The sequence below is a fragment of the Mercenaria mercenaria genome, chromosome 15 (assembly GCF_021730395.1).
Source record: "Mercenaria mercenaria strain notata chromosome 15, MADL_Memer_1, whole genome shotgun sequence".
NCBI classification, from domain to species: Eukaryota; Metazoa; Mollusca; class Bivalvia; order Venerida; family Veneridae; genus Mercenaria; species Mercenaria mercenaria.
The window spans coordinates 26,087,919-26,107,725 of NC_069375.1; the positions used below are offsets into that span (position 1 = coordinate 26,087,919).

General features: G+C 36.0%; 1 protein-coding gene across 2 annotated transcripts; it reads left to right on the forward strand.

Annotated features, from left to right (window-relative positions):
• The first annotated feature begins 518 nt into the window (after positions 1-518).
• LOC128546115 (uncharacterized) lies at positions 519-17,541 on the forward strand. 2 transcript variants are annotated; one of them, XM_053524834.1, is made up of 6 exons: positions 519-617; positions 5,363-5,413; positions 6,479-6,603; positions 13,824-14,006; positions 17,097-17,146; positions 17,477-17,541. In XM_053524834.1, the coding sequence occupies exons 2-6, from the start codon at positions 5,364-5,366 to the stop codon at positions 17,504-17,506; spliced, it is 438 nt and encodes a 145-aa protein (XP_053380809.1). In that variant the 5' UTR covers positions 519-617; position 5,363; the 3' UTR covers positions 17,507-17,541. The 2 variants fall into 2 exon arrangements, with proteins under 2 accessions (XP_053380809.1, XP_053380808.1); XM_053524833.1 differs by lacking the exon at positions 519-617 and adding an exon at positions 689-714.
• Positions 17,542-19,807: the final 2,266 nt, after the last annotated feature.

Genomic DNA, 19,807 nt, shown 5'->3' on the forward strand with positions numbered 1-19,807 from the left:
AGTATGAACATGTAGTAGATCGGCGACTTGTTTGAGCATCTAGTAGATTGGCGACTTACATGTATGAACATGTAGAAGAAAGTCGACTTGTATGAACAACTTAGCAGCTCGTCGACTTGTATAAACATTTAGTAGACCGTCGACTTGTATAAACGTCTAGTAGATGGATGATTTGTATGAACATTTAGTAGACAGTCGACTTGTATGAGCACCTTAGCAGCTCGTCGACTTGTATAAACATTTACTAGACCGTCGACTTGTATAAACGGCTAGTAGATGGGTGACTTGTATGAACATCTAGTACATGTAGATCGGTAACTTTAATGAACATTAGTAGATTGGTGACTTATATGGCCATCTAGTAGATCAGCGACTTGTATATGAAAATCGTTTAGATCGTTGTCTTGTATAAACAACTAGTAGATCTGCAAACTTGTTTAAATGTAATGTAAATCGGCAATTGGCATTGGCTTTATCAGTGAGCAAGACTTTATGTTAAAAAAGTGTGACATCTAAAGTTCTTGTTTCCAATTACGTTTCAGTCATATGTTTGATTCCCAACAAATTCTTATCTAAGTTTGTATAATTTTCGCACTAAGGTTTGGACCACCAGACAAGTAAGTTCATTTTTCATATTATTAAACTCATTTTATGCAAATGCAATTGAATGAGAAATGTAGAAAGCAAACTAATATATATATAAATGTTTTGCAGGTAAAGTTTTTTATTTTGAAGCTTTAAAGACGCGTCACAAAATCACTGTATTCATATGGAAATTATACATGATATGCATGGAAAATAGAAGAGATATTCAAATATTTAGTTACAAATTGACAGTACCATATATTAGGCCAAGGCAATGTGTTTAATGTCTTAACATGTTATTGAATTATTGTATCAATATGTACAGTAATCAGTGTATTTAGTTAAATTTTGATCAAATTTTGTTTCTACAGTGTAAGAAAGTTACTCATCTATGTTAAAAAAACTATGCTGAAAAGAGATTGACTGAATAAATTTGCATATGAAGTTGGAGAACACAATTATTCAGGAAGGGCCTAAATTGTCCACCTGAAAACTTGTAGTATGGCTGAATATTACCTGCATTATAAGAATGATTTTCATGAAGTTCTTGTGGGAGAAAAAAAGTAGGTCACTACGTTGTAGTGGGTCTTTGAAGCAATTGATTCACAGATGGACAGAATTATTTCGTTTTTTTTTGTGAACATATAAATGTGTCGTAAAAAGTCGGACAGAAATACGATAGAAATCGATTTTTCAATACGTATTCACAAGTAGAAGGAGGAATGGTTGGATGACGAGTAGAGTATCGGTTTTATGTCGATAAATGTCTTGGTTTTTGTACGTTTAGTAACGGCTATGACGGTACATGAGCCTATCGGTACAGCAGTTTGCATTGTTTATATGGACTAAAACGACGGAAATCATCTACATTTAATTTTCCCCAAACATTTCTTGGTACAACCGTCTTTGAAAAAACCCTGATTTTGTTTAACTATAATTTTTAGAAACAGACACACACTTGTAAAATATTCAAAATAGCTTCCTTTTTTTTAAACCTTCGTAGAAATATGAGACACTTGATACCTAAATCATAGCAAAAGCGTATAAGAATAAAAAAGTCGATTTTCTTTAAGAAATACCTTTATTTTTGCCAAGTTTTACTTATTTAAAAAAAAAAATAAAATGTATTGCATATATTTTGTAAGTTTTCCTCTGATTTCTGGTTCAATATCTTGTACTTACTTTTCTATAAAATCGACAGTCATTACTTAAATCTATGACTGGGCAATGATATGCTATAACATTTATTTAACTAATACATTGTGCTTTAGAATATCACAGGAAAACTTAAAAAAAACAAAAATAAAACAAAACACCCCCCAAAAAACAACAACAACAACAACAAAAGCAACAACAAACAAACAACAACAACAACAAAACATTATTACCTAAGTTTATTTTCTCTTGAATTGACGAATTTTGATTTTTTTTAAAAAAAACTTGGAACTATCAAATATGGAATTCAGTCGATATGACATGAGTTGTTTTCGTACCAGCTGAAAAATAAGAAATTAAATACAGTGTTAAAAATAAAACATTACGGCCTTGCGAATCGAATCAAAATGAAAAAGTACTGTATGCCGTAAGGTTTAGCAGTACATCCACAAATAACAGAAATTATTAGTAAACGAGCTAACAACTTATCTGTCCAATATATGTTTTACTGTTCTGTCCCATGGAATTGGATACTTAAAATAATCTAAAGGTGTTGTCCCCCCTTTACAAAAAAATGCCATTTGTAAATAAATAAATGTAAACAATTGTCGAAAACGATGTTTTACCTAGTTATGTTAAGTTTAAACACTGGTACGTTGTTGCAAATGCATCAAAACAAAGACATATAACAGCTTTTTAAAACTGGTGAGTTTTTAAGGGCCCTGAACTGTCCAGAAGTGTGGCCCCTTCATGCAGTCCCTTTCCGGAATTCAGTATAGGGATAATACACGTTTTTTTTGTGTATTAACGTCTGCAGAAGCCCGCGGGATTGTTTGTGACCGAGACCGAACACATGGGCGGATCCAGTGAAAAAAGTAGTTTTTATGAAAGAATACATTTATGAGTATTTTTTTTCGGGGGGTGGGGGGTTGACAATGGTTTTATAGAATAATATACATGCTTTATATGCTGTTTATTTTTCATATAAAACAATGCTTTTTTTCTATGATTTGGGGATGTTCAAACTTGTTTTCCGAACCATGGACCTAACTCTTAAACGGAGTGCGTTACCGCTCGGCCACGAAAAAGCTGTCTATGCACTTTATCTTACACTATTCCTCTGTTTCTTTACTCTTCAAAGCGTTCTAATACTGTGCGATACCTAGACCTGGTGAAACTTAACTGTTTAATACATTCTCATCCATCAGTAGTTCGTCAAAATCCCGAGGCGGGAACCATGGTAGACCTCTCATGCGAGAATGGTTTAATAATACAATATAACTTAGTTTATTACAATAAACATGTTATAGACGCGTTTAAATTTTCAAGAGGAAATACTTTGTAAAGTTACGTCTGCCACACATGTTCCAACAAGGACTTAAAGCAAATGTTTAAGCTAGCTGGCTTATATCGTTAAAAGATATAGTTTGTTAACATGTTAAGTATTCATGTGAAATTCTCTTTAGGAGGCAGTTTGTATAAACGTGGAGAACAAGTTAGCAGTTGCCGTATAGTAATCATAGAAATTACATTGTGGCTAACTTTTACCACTTGCAGTCGTTTATGAAGGCTAGTCACTTGAAACCGTAACTTTATTTGTGCTGAAAGTTTAACATTTTTTCGGCGACGCCGTCTAAATTCGTTTTCGTTACCTATGCCACGTGACTTCAGATTGCAAATCAAACTGCTTGATAACGCATTATAGCTAATTTATCAAAATGGAAGATTTATGCAACACTCTGCCTGATTGGACGAGAGTGTCAATTTCTTTCACTCTGTTGATTGTGCTACGCTGAGTGAAATGTAGACAAAGCGTTTATCCTAAACGACGCTGTTCACAGTTTCAAAGCTAACTTTGACTCAGTATATTTAGCAAGAATATTGATATATCTCAAAATGATAAGTAATTTAAATAAATATGATAAAAACCTGTTCAAATTATACCAACATATATCAAATTAAAGAAAGAGCTGAATACGGTCCGCGTATCACATGAATAAGGGTGTGATAAGAGTTTTTTTATGTAGAGAAGTGCTTTTTAAAAGATTTTCCTTGTTACAATTGTCGTCTATATATGAAAAGGTTTGTTGCTTTTGTGACTTATTCAAATTGCATATTAAAATGAGTATGTGTTTGCTTTGATATATTTGTTATAAATTATTTAACTGATTTATTATATATGAATATTTTTCTTTAGTATGGTATGCAAATATTGAACTCAGTTGAAATCTGTTTCATTATATATATGCTATATAATGACTGAATCTCATTACACTGAAATAAAGGTACGCTGCATACAGTTTATCTATGTGATATGACTACCGTCAAACTTTGCTTATAAAACAGAAATATTGAAATAATTACAACTGTATGTTTTGCTTGACCTTCACTTTTTTTATAGGTGTGACGTCATTGTCCAAAGATTCATGAATAGCGAATATGCATTTGTTAAAGCGGGATCAGTTGGCCTATTCTAGAAATAAATAAAAATAATAAATAAAAAAATCCTTTAATTGATTTTTTCTCATGTATTCTAATCAAACTTGATTTGTAGCATCTTTATAAGGCCCGCATCCAACTTTGTTCAGCTGGGACATTTGACCCCATTTAGGGGCTGCTAGAGCTAAAACTAGAAATGCCTTTATACAGCGTCTCATGAACAGCTTGGTGGATCTTTGTCATACTTGGTCTGGAGCATCATTATAAGGTCCTCTTCCAAATTTATTCATATAGGAACTTGGGCCCTATTAGGGACCTCTATGGCTAAAAGTAGATATGCCTTTCTTCGCATTAACCACTAAAATGTAATGGATTTTATCAAACTCGATGTGTAACAATATCGTAAGGTCTGCTGCTATTTTGTTGCAAGGGGGATAGGGACCAATTTAGATAAAAATATAATCACGTTTAATGACCTCTTCTCATGAACCGCTTCATGAATCTTCATCAAACTACTGCTGTAATTATTCGTCTAAGGATAAACGAAACAAAATTGCAACCCTACGAAACCTTTGCGAAAAATTAAAAGAGAACCATTTAAATTTTTAAAGTGCGGTGTTTAGTTTTGCAATTTGAAAAATGTTAGATGAAAGATGAATGTTAGATGAAAAATTCATAAACTTCTTTCCTTATTACAATTCGCCGACCATCATTTTTAAAGATATTTCTTGTTATATTTATATATCACATATATTGAGATCTTTCTAACAAAATGAAATGGACCGATGAAGTGGTCCACAGTTGTTCATTAGATATTCATGTTCTGAAAAGGTATTTGAAGACTGAGTCTTTCACTAGGTCACTCAGAACCGAGACGATTTGAAGGCGAAAAACGAGATCAAATTGATATCGACATCATAACAGTTATATAGTCGTCATACAACTGTGACGTCTCCAGATTTTAATCTGATCATTTTAGACAAAACGTCAAGAAGCGCATTTGAAGAAATGAATGAAAATCTATTTTATGTGCACATATTTAATTGCTGGTTTTCGCTGCTTTTATTTTTCAATGCAAGTAAAAGAGATAATAGCGACCCAATTCTAAAGAAAAAAATAAATTATTAACAAATTCATGTTATTTATAGAATGTTTGTTGCTTTTATATTTCTCTTATTTTCAGTATGTTGCGAATACTAGCTGCCTTGTCTGTACTGCTTCCTCTTGTCCTCAGGTAGGATAACGTTGCTATATAATCCAGTCTAGTGTTATACAGGTAGGATAACATTGCTTTACAGTGTTAGAACACTATGAAATCGTGAATATTCGTGGGGGACTTATTTTAGTGGATATCGTAGTTGAGTAAATCCACGAAATTAAATCCAACGAACAAATCAAATTCCCATTCCTTTTATATTCAAAAGTTGAATTATGCGATTTTAAATCTACAAACGATTACTAATTTTGACCTAAACCAATTTTTGTGCCCTCGATATTTAATGTAAACAGAGTACTGATAACACTGCTATATTCATAGGCATACAGACACTATATAGGAAAATGGCGCGAATGAAAATGGTAGTCTCATAACGGCGGATCAAATAGTTCTCAGGTGTTTGCTCTGTAGAACTATTTTCCTTATTTTCTTTACATTTTTTTGCTGAAATCACATGACAGATCTATGCTTGATATGTAGGTAGCATTTTCATAATAAAATAATAACATGACATATTTTGTCATGGAAAATTAGATCATACACCACCACTACAATTTGGGGTCTCATTTTTAGCTGATTTTACATTTTGTGTGTTTGACTGAAAATATTTTTCTTGCATGAAACATGACCCCCACTTTTCTTTTAATTTCTATTCAGCACTGGCAATATTCTTCAAAAAAATGTAAGTTACACACATTTAGAATGGGTCATCGTATGTGCTGCGGCCATTGGACATATGTCAATTTTTATATAGAATAAAGAAGAACCGCTATTTAGTGTATTGTACCCCTAATAGAATCCAGTCTAATGTTATTTATGCATAATAACACTGCAACATAATCCAGTCTAATGTTATACGTGTACAATAAAATTGCCGTGTAATTTTGTCGAATGTTACACATGAAGAATAAATTTGTTATATAATGATCCAGTTTTTGAGAGTTACATATACAATGTTAATATAAGCCGCTTGGATATGTTATAAAAATAAGGAAAATATCTCGACTATTTTTATGTGATATAGTACTAAGAATAAGGTACTAGCAAATGGTACGTTTTATTCGTCTAATATTTTTGTTGCAGTCAATGTGACGTCGATTCTAAGATACTTGCTATTTGGTATGATATGGATATATTCCCAAATGATGCGAAAGTTACCCCTACCGAAATGCAAGTGTTCTTCTCCAACATGAGTGACCCGATCACTGGTATGTAGATCTATATCCTATAGGAGGAGTAAATATTTCTACAACATTTTTAATACCCAAAAACTTGCGAAAATGACTTTCTCTGGTCTTTGTCATTTATTTCTATTTCGTTTCTTTTTTAAATAAAGTAATAATCACATTCCAGAACAAATGAGCTCCCTTAAACCATTATAATTTACATTTGGAATTTGAGCCGCGCCATGAGAAAACCAACATAGATCCAGACCAGACTGCGCATCCGCGCAGTCTGGTCAGGATCCATGCTGTTCGCTAACGGTTTCTTTAAATGCAATAGTCTTTGAAAGCGAACAGCATGGATCCTGACCAGACTGCGTGGATGCGCAGGCTGGTCTGGATCCATGCTGGTCGCAAAGCCACTATGTTGGTTTTCTCATGGCGCGGCTCATTTCATTCTTAGACAAGGGAAAGGAATACGGATTTCAAAAACTGAAATTTAGCAGACAAAGCAAGAAGTCGTGGATTTGATCTATCAGTGATTTATTTGAAAAAGTCATAGAACTGTAATAAATGAACATTTCAGAATAACAGAACATTGACCTTTTAACTATATGCAATTGAAACAATGGACACAAAACCAACAGTCACAAGTTCAAGATAAAAGAGCAATGACTCTTTCATCACAATACGAAAACAATGCTGCTACAGGCGGTGCATAATTAGTTACTCCGGGAATACTAGTTTCCTGTCCCAAATCGGACATAAATGTTGTTTAATAAAATGGAAAGCGCTTTACAAACTTCGTCAAAAGTCCACATTTTCCGTTGAACAAAATTCAAAAAACTGTTTAACAACTATACATACACTGGCTTCAACTTAGACTCAAGGCATTTTTGAAACATAAGTTTTTTTAATAAAATACTACATACAACACTGGGTTACTCCGAAAATATTGAGAGAAACCCGGCCGATTCCTTCAAAGTGTTTTAAGTCCATGCAGTGAACTTGCTTAACGCAATGTGGACGTACGGCGGAGTTTGGAAAACCCTGTTCAACATTTATGTAAAGTTTGAGACCCTATTAGTCACCTCTTACGACCATACAAGGGTATGGAAGTGTTTTTATTTAATATCGATAAAGAATTCGTGTATTTTGTATATTTTCCTGTATTTCTCGACATGTTGATATCACGTGCCAATCGTCAAACACAGTTCATGAAATCTGTGCTCTGATTGGATAACTGATACAAAAAAAGATCATGTGACCTTTCTTGTGTCATAACAGGAAAAAGAAGAATTGTTTGTTAGTAATGATAAAAATACACGAATTTTTTGAGGTGTATAAATGTTTGCAGTTAGTGTATTTGTTATCATTCTTAAGAACCATAACTTGTTTCACCACGTTCTACCGCTATTTATTACATTTAACATCTGGACATGACCGTGTAATATATTTTACGCGAGTGTGTAGACGGCTGTGTTGACATATAGAAAATTATAAATTATGACTTTGTGGAGCATTTTAAGGTGGGAAAAGCAGGCACGTGTCCAGGTGGGGGGCCAGGGGGCCCGCCCCCCCCCAGCTGGCTGCCTAGTTACGATTTTTATTACTATGGGCCCCTCAATTAACAAATTTATACACCAGAGCAACTGGCTTGATTTGACAGCAATACACAGGCTAAAGAGCCATAAAACCGTGTCTGGTAGTGGAAATTAGCCCCAGGCATGTCAGAGGTAAAAGTTTATCTGTGCATGCTTCATTGATCGCTTGATCGGTACTTGATTAGGTAGTGGAGAAACCAATCTGACTAAAGTACATCTCCTATATTACGCTACGCATAGGATCTGAAAACGACCTATTCATTGCCTCGTTCTGACGGCTCTTTCGCTAGCCAATCAGAGCCTAGCTTACAACATCTTGCAAATCTACATGTAGCATTGACTTTTGATATTTACAATTCTTATGTCGTTATGTATCAGATAGCCTGTTAGCTCAGTCGGTAGGCCACTTGCTTTGTAAGCGAGGGGTCCCGGGTTCGAGTCCTGGAATAACCGCATATTTTTCTTATCCTTTGACAATCGAACAAGTCGTCTGATTGGATAACATAAAAATAGCAATAATGGAAATCCAAAATATACAGAAGACGAATGTGAATAGGTCGTTCTCAGATCTTCGTTTAGAAGATCAAGTACTTTAGTCAGATTGGTGGAGAAACTATTATGTTTTTTACTCTTTGGAAGTGTTATAAAATGATCAGAACATTGTTGGTTTTGTTAAGTAAATCTTAAAATGAATCTGAAAATTGAAACATTATGATGGTTGTATTTTGTTTCTACATTAAGGCACATTCCCCAAATTTATTAAATTGATCTTTTTATTTTACAACAATTATGAATTTGAAACTACTGTATCAATTTTACTCTTTTGGGTCCAGTAACCTTACTTAAAAACTCTCATAGTTTTAAAAGTAGTTTCTCAGTAAATCTCACAAAACGCATCTAAAACTCGTTACTTATGAGGGGTTTTATACATAAAAATATCACTTAATATGTGCTGTGATGTTATAGTTTGTACAGTCAAAGAAGTATAAAATACACATCTATTTATTTTTATAGATCTTTGGTACAGTTAAGAGTTCATTGTCATTTGAAATCTACGATGTAAATAGTAATTGTCATAATATTTCGTTTGTTTTGTTGGAAATCTAAAAACATTTGGCCATTTTGCAAATAGGATACCCTTGATAATTAGACTAGCCACTAGACTGATAATTACGACATTTCTATGATTTTTTTTCTTTTTTATGTTCATAGAGACAAAAGTCAGTCTATTCTAGAGATTTTCTAAGAGGACTGATGTTAAAATTGTAATATTGGACATAGTATATAGACTGGCTCACTTCACTACATGAAATCATAAAAATGTGAAAAAATCATCACAGTCTAGGAGCTAGTCTTCTTAATAATCATCTTAAAACTTCAACATTTTTTTCAACTGGGTATCATACAGAAAAATAAGTCCATACACTGTGACTGTACAATCATACATACACTGAAAAAGGCTCGATGAAATGATTAAAAAGTAGACTTTTCCTTAAATATATGATACATTCATGCATCCTTAAAGGTGTTTCAGGTAGCAGGAAAATGCATCTATTCATGTGCCATATTAAAAAAATTTCGCAATGGGGAGGGGATACCCCTCCCGAACCCACCCCAGGTTGGGCCCCCCCAGCAAAAAAATCCTGCACACGGGCCTGAAAAGGTATACTTTTTCGGTTAGAGTGATCCTTTGCTCGTGTAGTCCAGTTGTTATAAGTCGGATATCACCAACTTTTCGATTTCTTTTACTTTAGAGGGAAATAAATTATATTTTCCAAAACCTGACAACTTATTAACACATATGTAGGTATTCTTGCCTTTATAAACAATACAGTGGTATAATTATAAGTGTAATAGGGTAAAGGCTTCTTGCTTCAAAGTGTATCAAGAAATAAAAACTTGTGGATTTCTAAAAGTTCTGATGTAACTTAAACGGTGTTAATTTATGGAACTGCATATACCAACAGCTGACGTATGATTCAATATAGTCTTTTGAAATAATAACGTTCATAATTGTCTCATTAGTCAAAAAATAGAAAAAATATGAACAGAACAGAATAGAACAGAGCTTTGATTTTTCACCAAACTGTTTATGAGAACAATACGAATCAACATAAATTACATTATTTCCGACTGAAAGCAAAATGTTTGGAATATTGAAACAGTCGAAAACAGGAGAAAAGCTACGTCAAAGAATAATTGATTTTCACTAGATGTTCAATATAAGCGATGGTGATACTTTTAAAACAAAATTGGAAGCAAGAAGATGTTCAGTTAGAATAAATATTTTCACATGGAATTGAAGAGGAGAAATTCATGTATACTGTCATATGTGTTAAAATATTCAGAAACTTAAATATATATTTGAAATTAATCATTGAAAATAAATTTCCTATATAATCTATTGCTCAAAGTGACATCACTAGGCAAACCAATATTGATTATCGGATAAAATTATTTTCAAGGGGGACAACCTACTAGGATATGCCAGTCAAATACAATAAAAGCTGGGGATGTGTGCCTATTTTTGCTGGAAATATGATGCTTCTAATGATCAAACACATGTAAAACAGTCATGAATATTATATGTACATGAATAAAATGTTGTTTTAGGAGAAAAGATTGGCAAAAAATAATCAGGAATGGGGTTGCGCGCCGGAAATTGAGTTGCTGCTATACATTATATAATCAAATAATCCTTTTTACATCCCAGTTTGTTTTACAATGTCCTTGTTTCCTTCTTATATTATTTTTATTTATTTAGTTTTTGTAGCCAGTGTCCTTATAATAGCAGTTTAGTCAATATTCATTGCTGCGTATTCAGAAGCTGTTCTCCAAAGTAGGAGGTGAAGAAAACAATTACACCAACGTAATCGTCATCATATTACACTTGGGTTATATTTTTTGTTCCTTTAAATCTGTGAGTTTAAGGCCACTAGGCGGGATAAAATGATTTTTTTATTGATTTTGTTGGGATTAACGTTGCACCGACACAATTATTGATCATATGACGACTTTCCAGCTTTAATGGTGGAGGAAGACCCCAAATGTCCCTTCGTGTATTATTTCATCACGAGCGGGCCCTGAGTCAGGCTCGAACCCACATCGATGAAGGGCAAGTGATTTGAAGTCACTCGGCCACGGAGACCCCTGGGATTAAATGATATTTGTTGTGTTTCATTCATTGTATATCTCTGTCTTTTCTCATCATTTAACTTGAAAGTATCATATACAGCCCACATTCCTGATTAGACATCTGAGCTAAGTTTGAAACTCAGACATTTCAGATGAACAGCTACGTAAGGCTGGATTTAAGCACAACCTTGCACATGTACGAGTATACGATACGTTTTATTCCATTCCATATACGGAAACTTAGAGGTCAGTTTCGCATACGGGTCATGATCAGTCAATAATTAGGTCACTAAATACAACAATAAAAATCTTGCTCACAGTATAAAGACAATGATTTTACTCTAACATTCATGAAACCCCATCAGAATGTCTATTTGCCTATTGTCTACAACAAAGACACAAGTACCGTTATATCATCTCCTGTTCTATCAGTACTACATACACTGCTTTGTTTGGCGTGGATTTTCCTTTTGCTGCATTTTGCAGCAACTTTCGTACTTGTTTCATACTTTATTCACGTTTCGTGTCGCCAGAGCTTTTGTGATAACAGAGCCGAATCATAAATTACAAACCGGATATTTTACATATATGATGTATTATCATATTTGTGTCGAATAGCATTTTGCTTTTTTTTCGAGAAAAAATATTATTGTCTCATACTGAGCAAAATCATAACTTCATTACCTCAATTTCGTCTTTCTTACGCGGAACACCAGCACCGGACGTTAAGCGTATTCCAAGTGGGAATTGCATTGCACGTTTCCCACCCGTGATATATATATCTTACTATATAATTACAGGAATAATGTATACAGGACTATATCTATTCATGTCCCTGATAATTATGAAATGTACAATGTTCATAGTGCTGATACACATAGCTAGGTCCATTTCAGGTAAAATCTTACCTCATGTTGATGAATAATACTTTGGTGTGAAAAGTTGCCGTAAAATATTTCCCCTCACATTTGTACACTACCGAATGACATCAAAATTCTTTGACCTAGCCTTTCAAAACATTTTCAATCTCAGCTTAGTTTGAAAATAAAACTTTATTCGGCGTAGCTGTAATAGCATGGATTTTGACCTATATGGAACAGGTGCGCGCTGAAAAGATAAACCCTTAAGTGACATTGAATATCAGAAGGCAACTATTAAATAGAGGGTATTTAGTAATTTTGTTACCCAAAACTGAAATGATTTATTCAATTTTTAAAGTCTTTAGTAATTCATTCGCAAGAGAAATCAAAGTAAACGTCTTCAGCCGTTGCGCACCTCGCTTACAGATGAATAAGTGGCCGCTGGTTGTTACTGTAGAGTCAGTGTACCAGGTTTCACCCTGTACGCGGCATGAAATTATTTTAGAATCAGCACAGGACGTCAAATCATTTTTACCTTCTATCTCTGAATGGATGCCTATTGATCATCTAAATTTGCTACTTCGTTGAAGTATTTGTAAATGAATCATGTGTTCATAGATGCATATCAAAAATCTTTTCTGCGTGTACATCCTCCTTGATTTGGAATTTTCCACGCGCCAAACATTATTACCTCTACGTCGTTTGTCTTTTTTTAAAGACATTCTTATATCCTCAATGCAGTCATTATCCGACTAGATCAGATGGCCAAGCGCTGGGACTTTAGTATAGACTTTTCTCGTAAATACTTATCTAAACTTTTAATATCAAGTTAATCACCGTGACTTAAAACCGCATAACGCTGCAGAACTTGGATCTAGAACTCTCAAACTTAGTAGGAAGGTTTTTCAAGTGAGTCTGACATTCACTGACCTTTACCATGACCTACTGACCTACTTTCTGTATTTGAAGCTACAACAATGGGATTTTGACTACCTGTAATCTTTTTGCATGATTAGAAATAAATTTAAAAATCTCCTTGAACCGACCCGGATTTGAATGCGGTACTTTGATTTCTCTAAGCGGACATTCTACCACGTCGCCATAAAAGCGGGCTGATGGGCAAGTGAGTAGAAGTGCCGTATTATACCTCTACTTCACATAGCCCTCTTGTTATCTGCAGTTACTTGAAATCAGAGCAAAACTTGTTTGCCTTACAAACATCTATTGCAGTCATTAAAATGTCTTCATATTTTGTGTCCTGTATATCATGGACTTTACTTTTTGTGCCTCATAAACACGAAAATGGATAACTGCCATGCTGCTTCAACAAATAGATCTTTCTTCATGAAATAACAATGGCAATACATGTAAAAATGGCAAAACATGAAAAAATTGCAATATATGTAAAAATGACAATACATGAAAAAATTGCAATATATGTAAAAATGGCAATATATGTTTAGAGTTATTAGGTCATAACACATAAAGTTTCCAATACAGAATGTAAAAAATCCTTATGAATATTTGAAGAATCTGAAAATAAATAAATAAAAATATACATTATAGATTCTATGCGAAATTAAAGTTAATTTCAAAATATACATAATTTAGGTGTTATATATTAATACAAATTTACCCATGTATAATATTCATGACTAAATTTCAGGAATAGTGTTTTATGGCGCCTTTCATAGTTTTTGGAGTCAGCGCTATTGTGGTGAGACCAGTCAAGTCACAGATTACTTCTTCAAGCAATGGGATCTTTTTCCTCAAGATATCCCTGACGGATATTTAACACTTGATGACTTGGTCCTGGCCTTCAATACGATCGACACCGACGACCCAGACTGTAAGTTTGTATGATGTGTATATTTCATAGTTTCCAATTCTGTCAAAGATATGAAAACCCACGCCGAATAGCTCTTTTTGGTAAGAGGGTATTTTTATAGTAGTGCTCTTAAATGTTTGGCTTACTAAAAATTCGAGAAAATAAGTCTTTTATTTTGATTTTTAATAGTGTCATTATATTTTCTAAAGTATATATTAGTTTTTATAACAACTAAAAAATTCTAAAACAGTTGCAACAATAAATCTATATTTGTTTGAATTAAGAGACAACAATCCCATGTTTTATCTAATAAGTTTTCAGTGCGTTATGTAGAACACCTCACAATTTATTTCAAGAATAAACATACTGAAAAAGAATGGTCGGGTGACAAATGTTGCAAATGTTTCTAACGTAACGTCAGTCCTACCCGATTGCATCAATATTTTTGTTCCGTTTTTAATAGCCGTATAAGAAGGCTATCATTGTCTGAATCAGCACATTACCTTAAAGAAAAACAAAACAGGAATAAACAAAGAGAAAAACATGGTTCTAACGCTGCCGTACAACATATTACACTCGTATGCTGCTCGACAACGTTAACAGACAACACCTTTTATGCTGCCGGACAACAGACGACACTCTCATGTTGCTCGACAACAGACGACACTCTCATGCTACTCGACAACAGACGACACTCTCATGCTGCCGGACAACAGACAAAACTCTCATGCTGCCCGACAACAGACGACACTCTCATGCTGCTCGACAACAGACGACACCCTCATGCTGCTCGACAACAGACGACATTCTCATGCTGCCGGACAACAAACGACACTTTCATGCTGCCGGACAACAGACGACACTCTCATGTTGCTCGACAACAGACGACACTCTAATGCAGCTCGACGACAGATAACACTCTCATGCTGCTCGACAACAGACGACACTCTCATGTTGCTCGACAACAGACGACACTCTCATGCTGCCGGACAATAAACGGCACTCTAATGCTGCCTGACAACAAAAGACACTCTCATGCTGCCGGACAACAGACGACACCCTCGAACTACCGGACAAGAGACAATACTATCATGCTGCCGGACAACAGACGACACTTCCATGCTGTCGGACAACAGACGACACTATGACGCTGCTCGACAACAGACGACACTCTAATGCGGCTGGATAACAGACGACACTCTCATTTTGCCCGACAACATTTGACACTCTCATGCTGCCGGACAACAGAAGACACTCTCATGCTGCCGGACAAAAGACGACACTCTCATGCTGCTCGACAACTGACGACACTCTTATACTGGTCGAAAACAGAAGACACTCTAATGCTGCCCAACAACAGACGACACTCTCATGCTGCTCGACAATAACAGACACTCTCATGCTGCTGAACAACAGACGACATTTTCATGCTGCCGGACAACAGACGGCACTCTCATGCTGCCAGAAAACATACGACACTCTCATGCTGCCGGACAACAGACGACGCTCTGATGCTGCTCGACAACAGACGACACTCAGATGCTGATCGACAACATAATACACTCTCATGCTGCCCGACAACAGACTACACTTTCATGTTGCTTGTCATCAGAAGACACTACCTTGCTGCTTGGCAACATACGACACTATCATGCTGCTTGACAACAGACGATACTTACATGAAACCCGACAACGGACGACACTCTGAGAGAAGACACTCTGATGCTGCTTGACATTAGAGGACACTATCATGCTGCTTGACATCAGACGACACTATCAGGGTGCTTGACAGCAGACAATACTATCATGCCTCCCGACAACAGACGGCACTCTGATGCTGCTTGACCTCAGACGACACTCTGATTCTGCTTGGCAGCAGACGATACTGTCATGCATCCCGACAACAGACGACACTCTGATGCTGTTTGACATCAGACGACACTATCATGCTGCTTGACATCAGATGAGACACTTTCAAGTAGCCAGACAACAGACGACACTCTCATGCAGCTTGACAGCAGACGACACTATCATGCTGCTTGAAAGCAGACGACACTCTAATGCTGCTCGACAAGAGTCGACACTCTCAAGCAGCCCGACAACAGACGTCATTTTTATGCAGCCCGAAAACAGACGACACTCACATGCTGCTCGACCACAAACGACACTATCATGCTGCTTGACAACAGACGACACTATCAGGGTGCTTGACATCAGACGACACTATTATGCTGCTTGACAGCAAACGGTTATATCATGCATACCGACAACAGACGACACTCTGATGATGCTTGACATCAGACGAGACTATCATGCTGCTGGACAACAGACGACACTCTGATGCTGTTTGACATCAGACGACACTATCATGCTGCTTGACATCAGATGAGACACTTTCAAGTAGCCAGACAACAGACGACACTCTCATGCAGCTTGACAGCAGACGACACTATCATGCTGCTTGACAGCAGACGACACTCTAATGCTGCTCGACAAGAGTCGACACTCTCAAGCAGCCCGACAACAGACGTCATTTTTATGCAGCCCGAAAATAGACGACACTCACATGCTGCTCGACCACAAACGACACTGTCATGCTGCTTGACAACAGACGACACTATCAGGCTGCTTGACATCAGACGACACTATTATGCTGCTTGACAGCAAACGGTTATATCATGCATCCCGACAACAGACGACACTCTGATGATGCTTGACATCAGACGAGACTATCATGCTGCTGGACAACAGACGACACTCTCATGCTGCCCAACAACATACGACACTCTCATGCTGCCAGACAACAGACGACACTCTCATGCTGCCCAACAACAGACGACACTCTCATGCTGCTCGACAGCAGACGACACTCTCATACTGCCCAACAACATATGACAGTCTCATGCTGCTCGACAACAGACGTCAATAATTTTGTCGTTTCCATGCCGACGACTCGTAACAATTATGTATAAATGCGAGTGTAGTGAAAACACTGAAATTAAATACGTAGCGTCATTACGAAATAAAAATAAATATGAATAAAAAAAAGTTATTACGAATTCTTAGCAAGTTAATTACAAAAATGCCTTGCATTGATTCTTACTCTTCCAGCTGTAGGATTTATTGACCTCTTCACCGAGTGGCATCCATATTTTACAAAGGTATTGCAAAAAGAACTTTTTATGGAGAACTACATTTTAAGCTTATTTACATTTTAACTGCTTTCAGTCTTACGCAGTAATAAAACCTTTAGACATACTAAGTTGTATGAATATAGTTTGCAGGGAATCACTTTACGTTATGCTGATCGAGTTCATGTAAAATCATATTGTTAAAACTCAAAACAAAAAACAACAATAATGAAAACACTAATTACAACAACAACAATAAAAACATATGGATACATCCTTTTGTTTGAAACTTAAAAGTAATAGATCTACATAATGTTATATTCTTTTTTTCTCACAGAAATTTATTTTTCTATTTTTCAGCTATATTCAGAAGCATTGGCTCAAGCTTGATGTATCATAAATACACAATAAATATGTTCCACATATTTTCATTCAGTTGCTGCATCCCTTTTACCTTTTCACATGTCTGCTTAAACGGCCACTATCTTGCAACAATCGGTAATATATACTAAGCTAGTGAGCGACCACTACATAGCCTTATCATGAGAGCCTTTACATGGCGACTTACAAAGGTATTGCAAAAAGGACTTTTTATGGAGAACTACATTTTAAGCTTATTTACATTTTAACTGCTTTCAGTCTTACGCAGTAATAAAACCTTTAGACATACTAAAGTGTATGAATATAGTTTGCAGGGAATCACTTTACGTTATGCTGATCGGTATTTACATTTAAAATGTAAATAAGCTTAAAATGTAGTTCTCCATAAAAGTCCTTTTTGCAATACCTTTGTAAGTCGCCATGTAAATTGTACATTTTATGTTGAAATAAATCTATCTATCTATCGTACTGTGAGAGATTATTTCAAAAGTTTCAAAATAATGTAAGAGTTTGCAAGTATTTTGTTTTGTAGTTTGCTGAAAATTCTGCTTAGATAACTGTTTACGCGGTCACCCGAAACGCTTCAGGAACAGTAGCCATCGAAACAGACATTCCCATCTGCACCTGGAACCAGTAGAATAATGAATTAAAAGTATTGATCTGCTCTATTCCTGCTTGGTACTCGGGTAATAATTTTGACAAAGGCTTGCAGAAATACTGGATAAGTATTTTACAAGCAAACATTAAGTGGTTACTGTGGAATATTGTCATAAAAAACCTCGCTTTGCGTTTTGAAGTGTTCTTCGAACCCTGCTTAACAAGAAAATGCAGTAAATTGGTATCCCCCGTCGAATGTGATAAAAGTTTCACCTTTGAAAAAGCGCTATAAAAGCACTTCAAAACGGATGTCTGTTTGACGACTCCGATGCCTCATTCCTTACTAAAGTTGTTAAGCAGAAACAACTCGTGTATATTTAATTAAAGTACATAATTTGTAACAGAAATTATTCTGCAAAACACATTTTATATTTCATTTTGATTACATGTGTATTAATGACCTTGACTCAAGCAAACTATGATGCAACTGAGTCTCGGTCGCTGTGAAAGGCACCTAAGTAGCAAGTTTAGTGTAAAGCTTTATGCCTGAAGTTACTAACAAAAAAGATTGTTCTATTTTAATAACCTATGGCCTAGATCTTTACTTCTTTATTTGTTGGTTTTGTTAAAATTAAAGTCGCACCGACACAATTATAGGTCATATGGCGACTTTCCAACTTTAATGGTTGACGAAGAGCCATGTGCTCCTTCGTGCATTATCTCACCAGGAGCGGGCACCTGGAAAGAACGACTTTTCGTAAGCCGGCTTGATGGCTTACTCACATGAAGATTTCGACACACTCCGAGTGAGGCTCGAACTCACATCGGTGAGAGACAAGTGATTTGAAGTACGCGACCTTCGACCAAATTTGGTATTCCTCTTCCGCAGCATGCTTGGTCGTATTTCCCGCAATAAGATTAGGCCTATGCCAAAAGTGTTCCTCAGGCAATTTCCGAAAAAAAATCGTATTTTCCGACAACAGTTTACATTAATACCGTGTTTTATTGAAGTCCTTGAACCTTGTCTGAGACTAGACTCCGGACGGACAACAAAACAGAAAGGAAACACTATACTTTTGGATCAACCCTCGTTTGTAGCATATATACATGTACAAAGGGTCTTAAATCTTTTCATACTCAGGCAATCTGACTGAAACCTAGAGGGTGGAATTTTCCTATAGCAAATGTTGGATTCAGGCGATGACAGAATACAGGCGACGAACCTCAAATTAAGGAATGCAGGCGGTGAACATGTCAAATTCTACTTCATATGACAGAATCAGACTTTGAAAATGTCAATATATTTATTTTAATTTGTTGGGTTTAACGTCGCACCGACATAATTATAGGTCATACGGCGACTTTCCAGCTTTGATGGTGGAGGAAGACCCCAGGTGCCTCTCCGTGCATTATTTCATCACGAGCGGGCACCTGGGTAGAACCACCGACCTTCCGTAAGCTTTCTCACATGAAGAATTTAACGCCTCGAGTGAGGCTCTCGAACCCACATCGGTGAGGGACAAGTGATTTGAAGTCAGTGGCCTTAACCACTCGGCCACGGAGGCCCCCTTGAAAATGTCAAATTCTGCTTCTTATGACGGAATACAGGCGGTGAACATGTCAGATACTACCTCGAATGACGGAATGTAGGCGTTCCCCCGCCGTTACTTAACCGAAATACTGTTGACAAACGGCGTTAAATCCAAAACAAAC

Excerpts from the sequence above, each read along its gene's own strand:
- LOC128546115 (XM_053524833.1), top strand. Across the intron at positions 6,604-13,823 it reads CATGAGTGACCCGATCACTG|GAATAGTGTTTTATGGCGCC; the intron begins GTATGTAGATCT and ends ACTAAATTTCAG. Across the intron at positions 17,147-17,476 it reads GGCATCCATATTTTACAAAG|CTATATTCAGAAGCATTGGC; the intron begins GTATTGCAAAAA and ends TCTATTTTTCAG.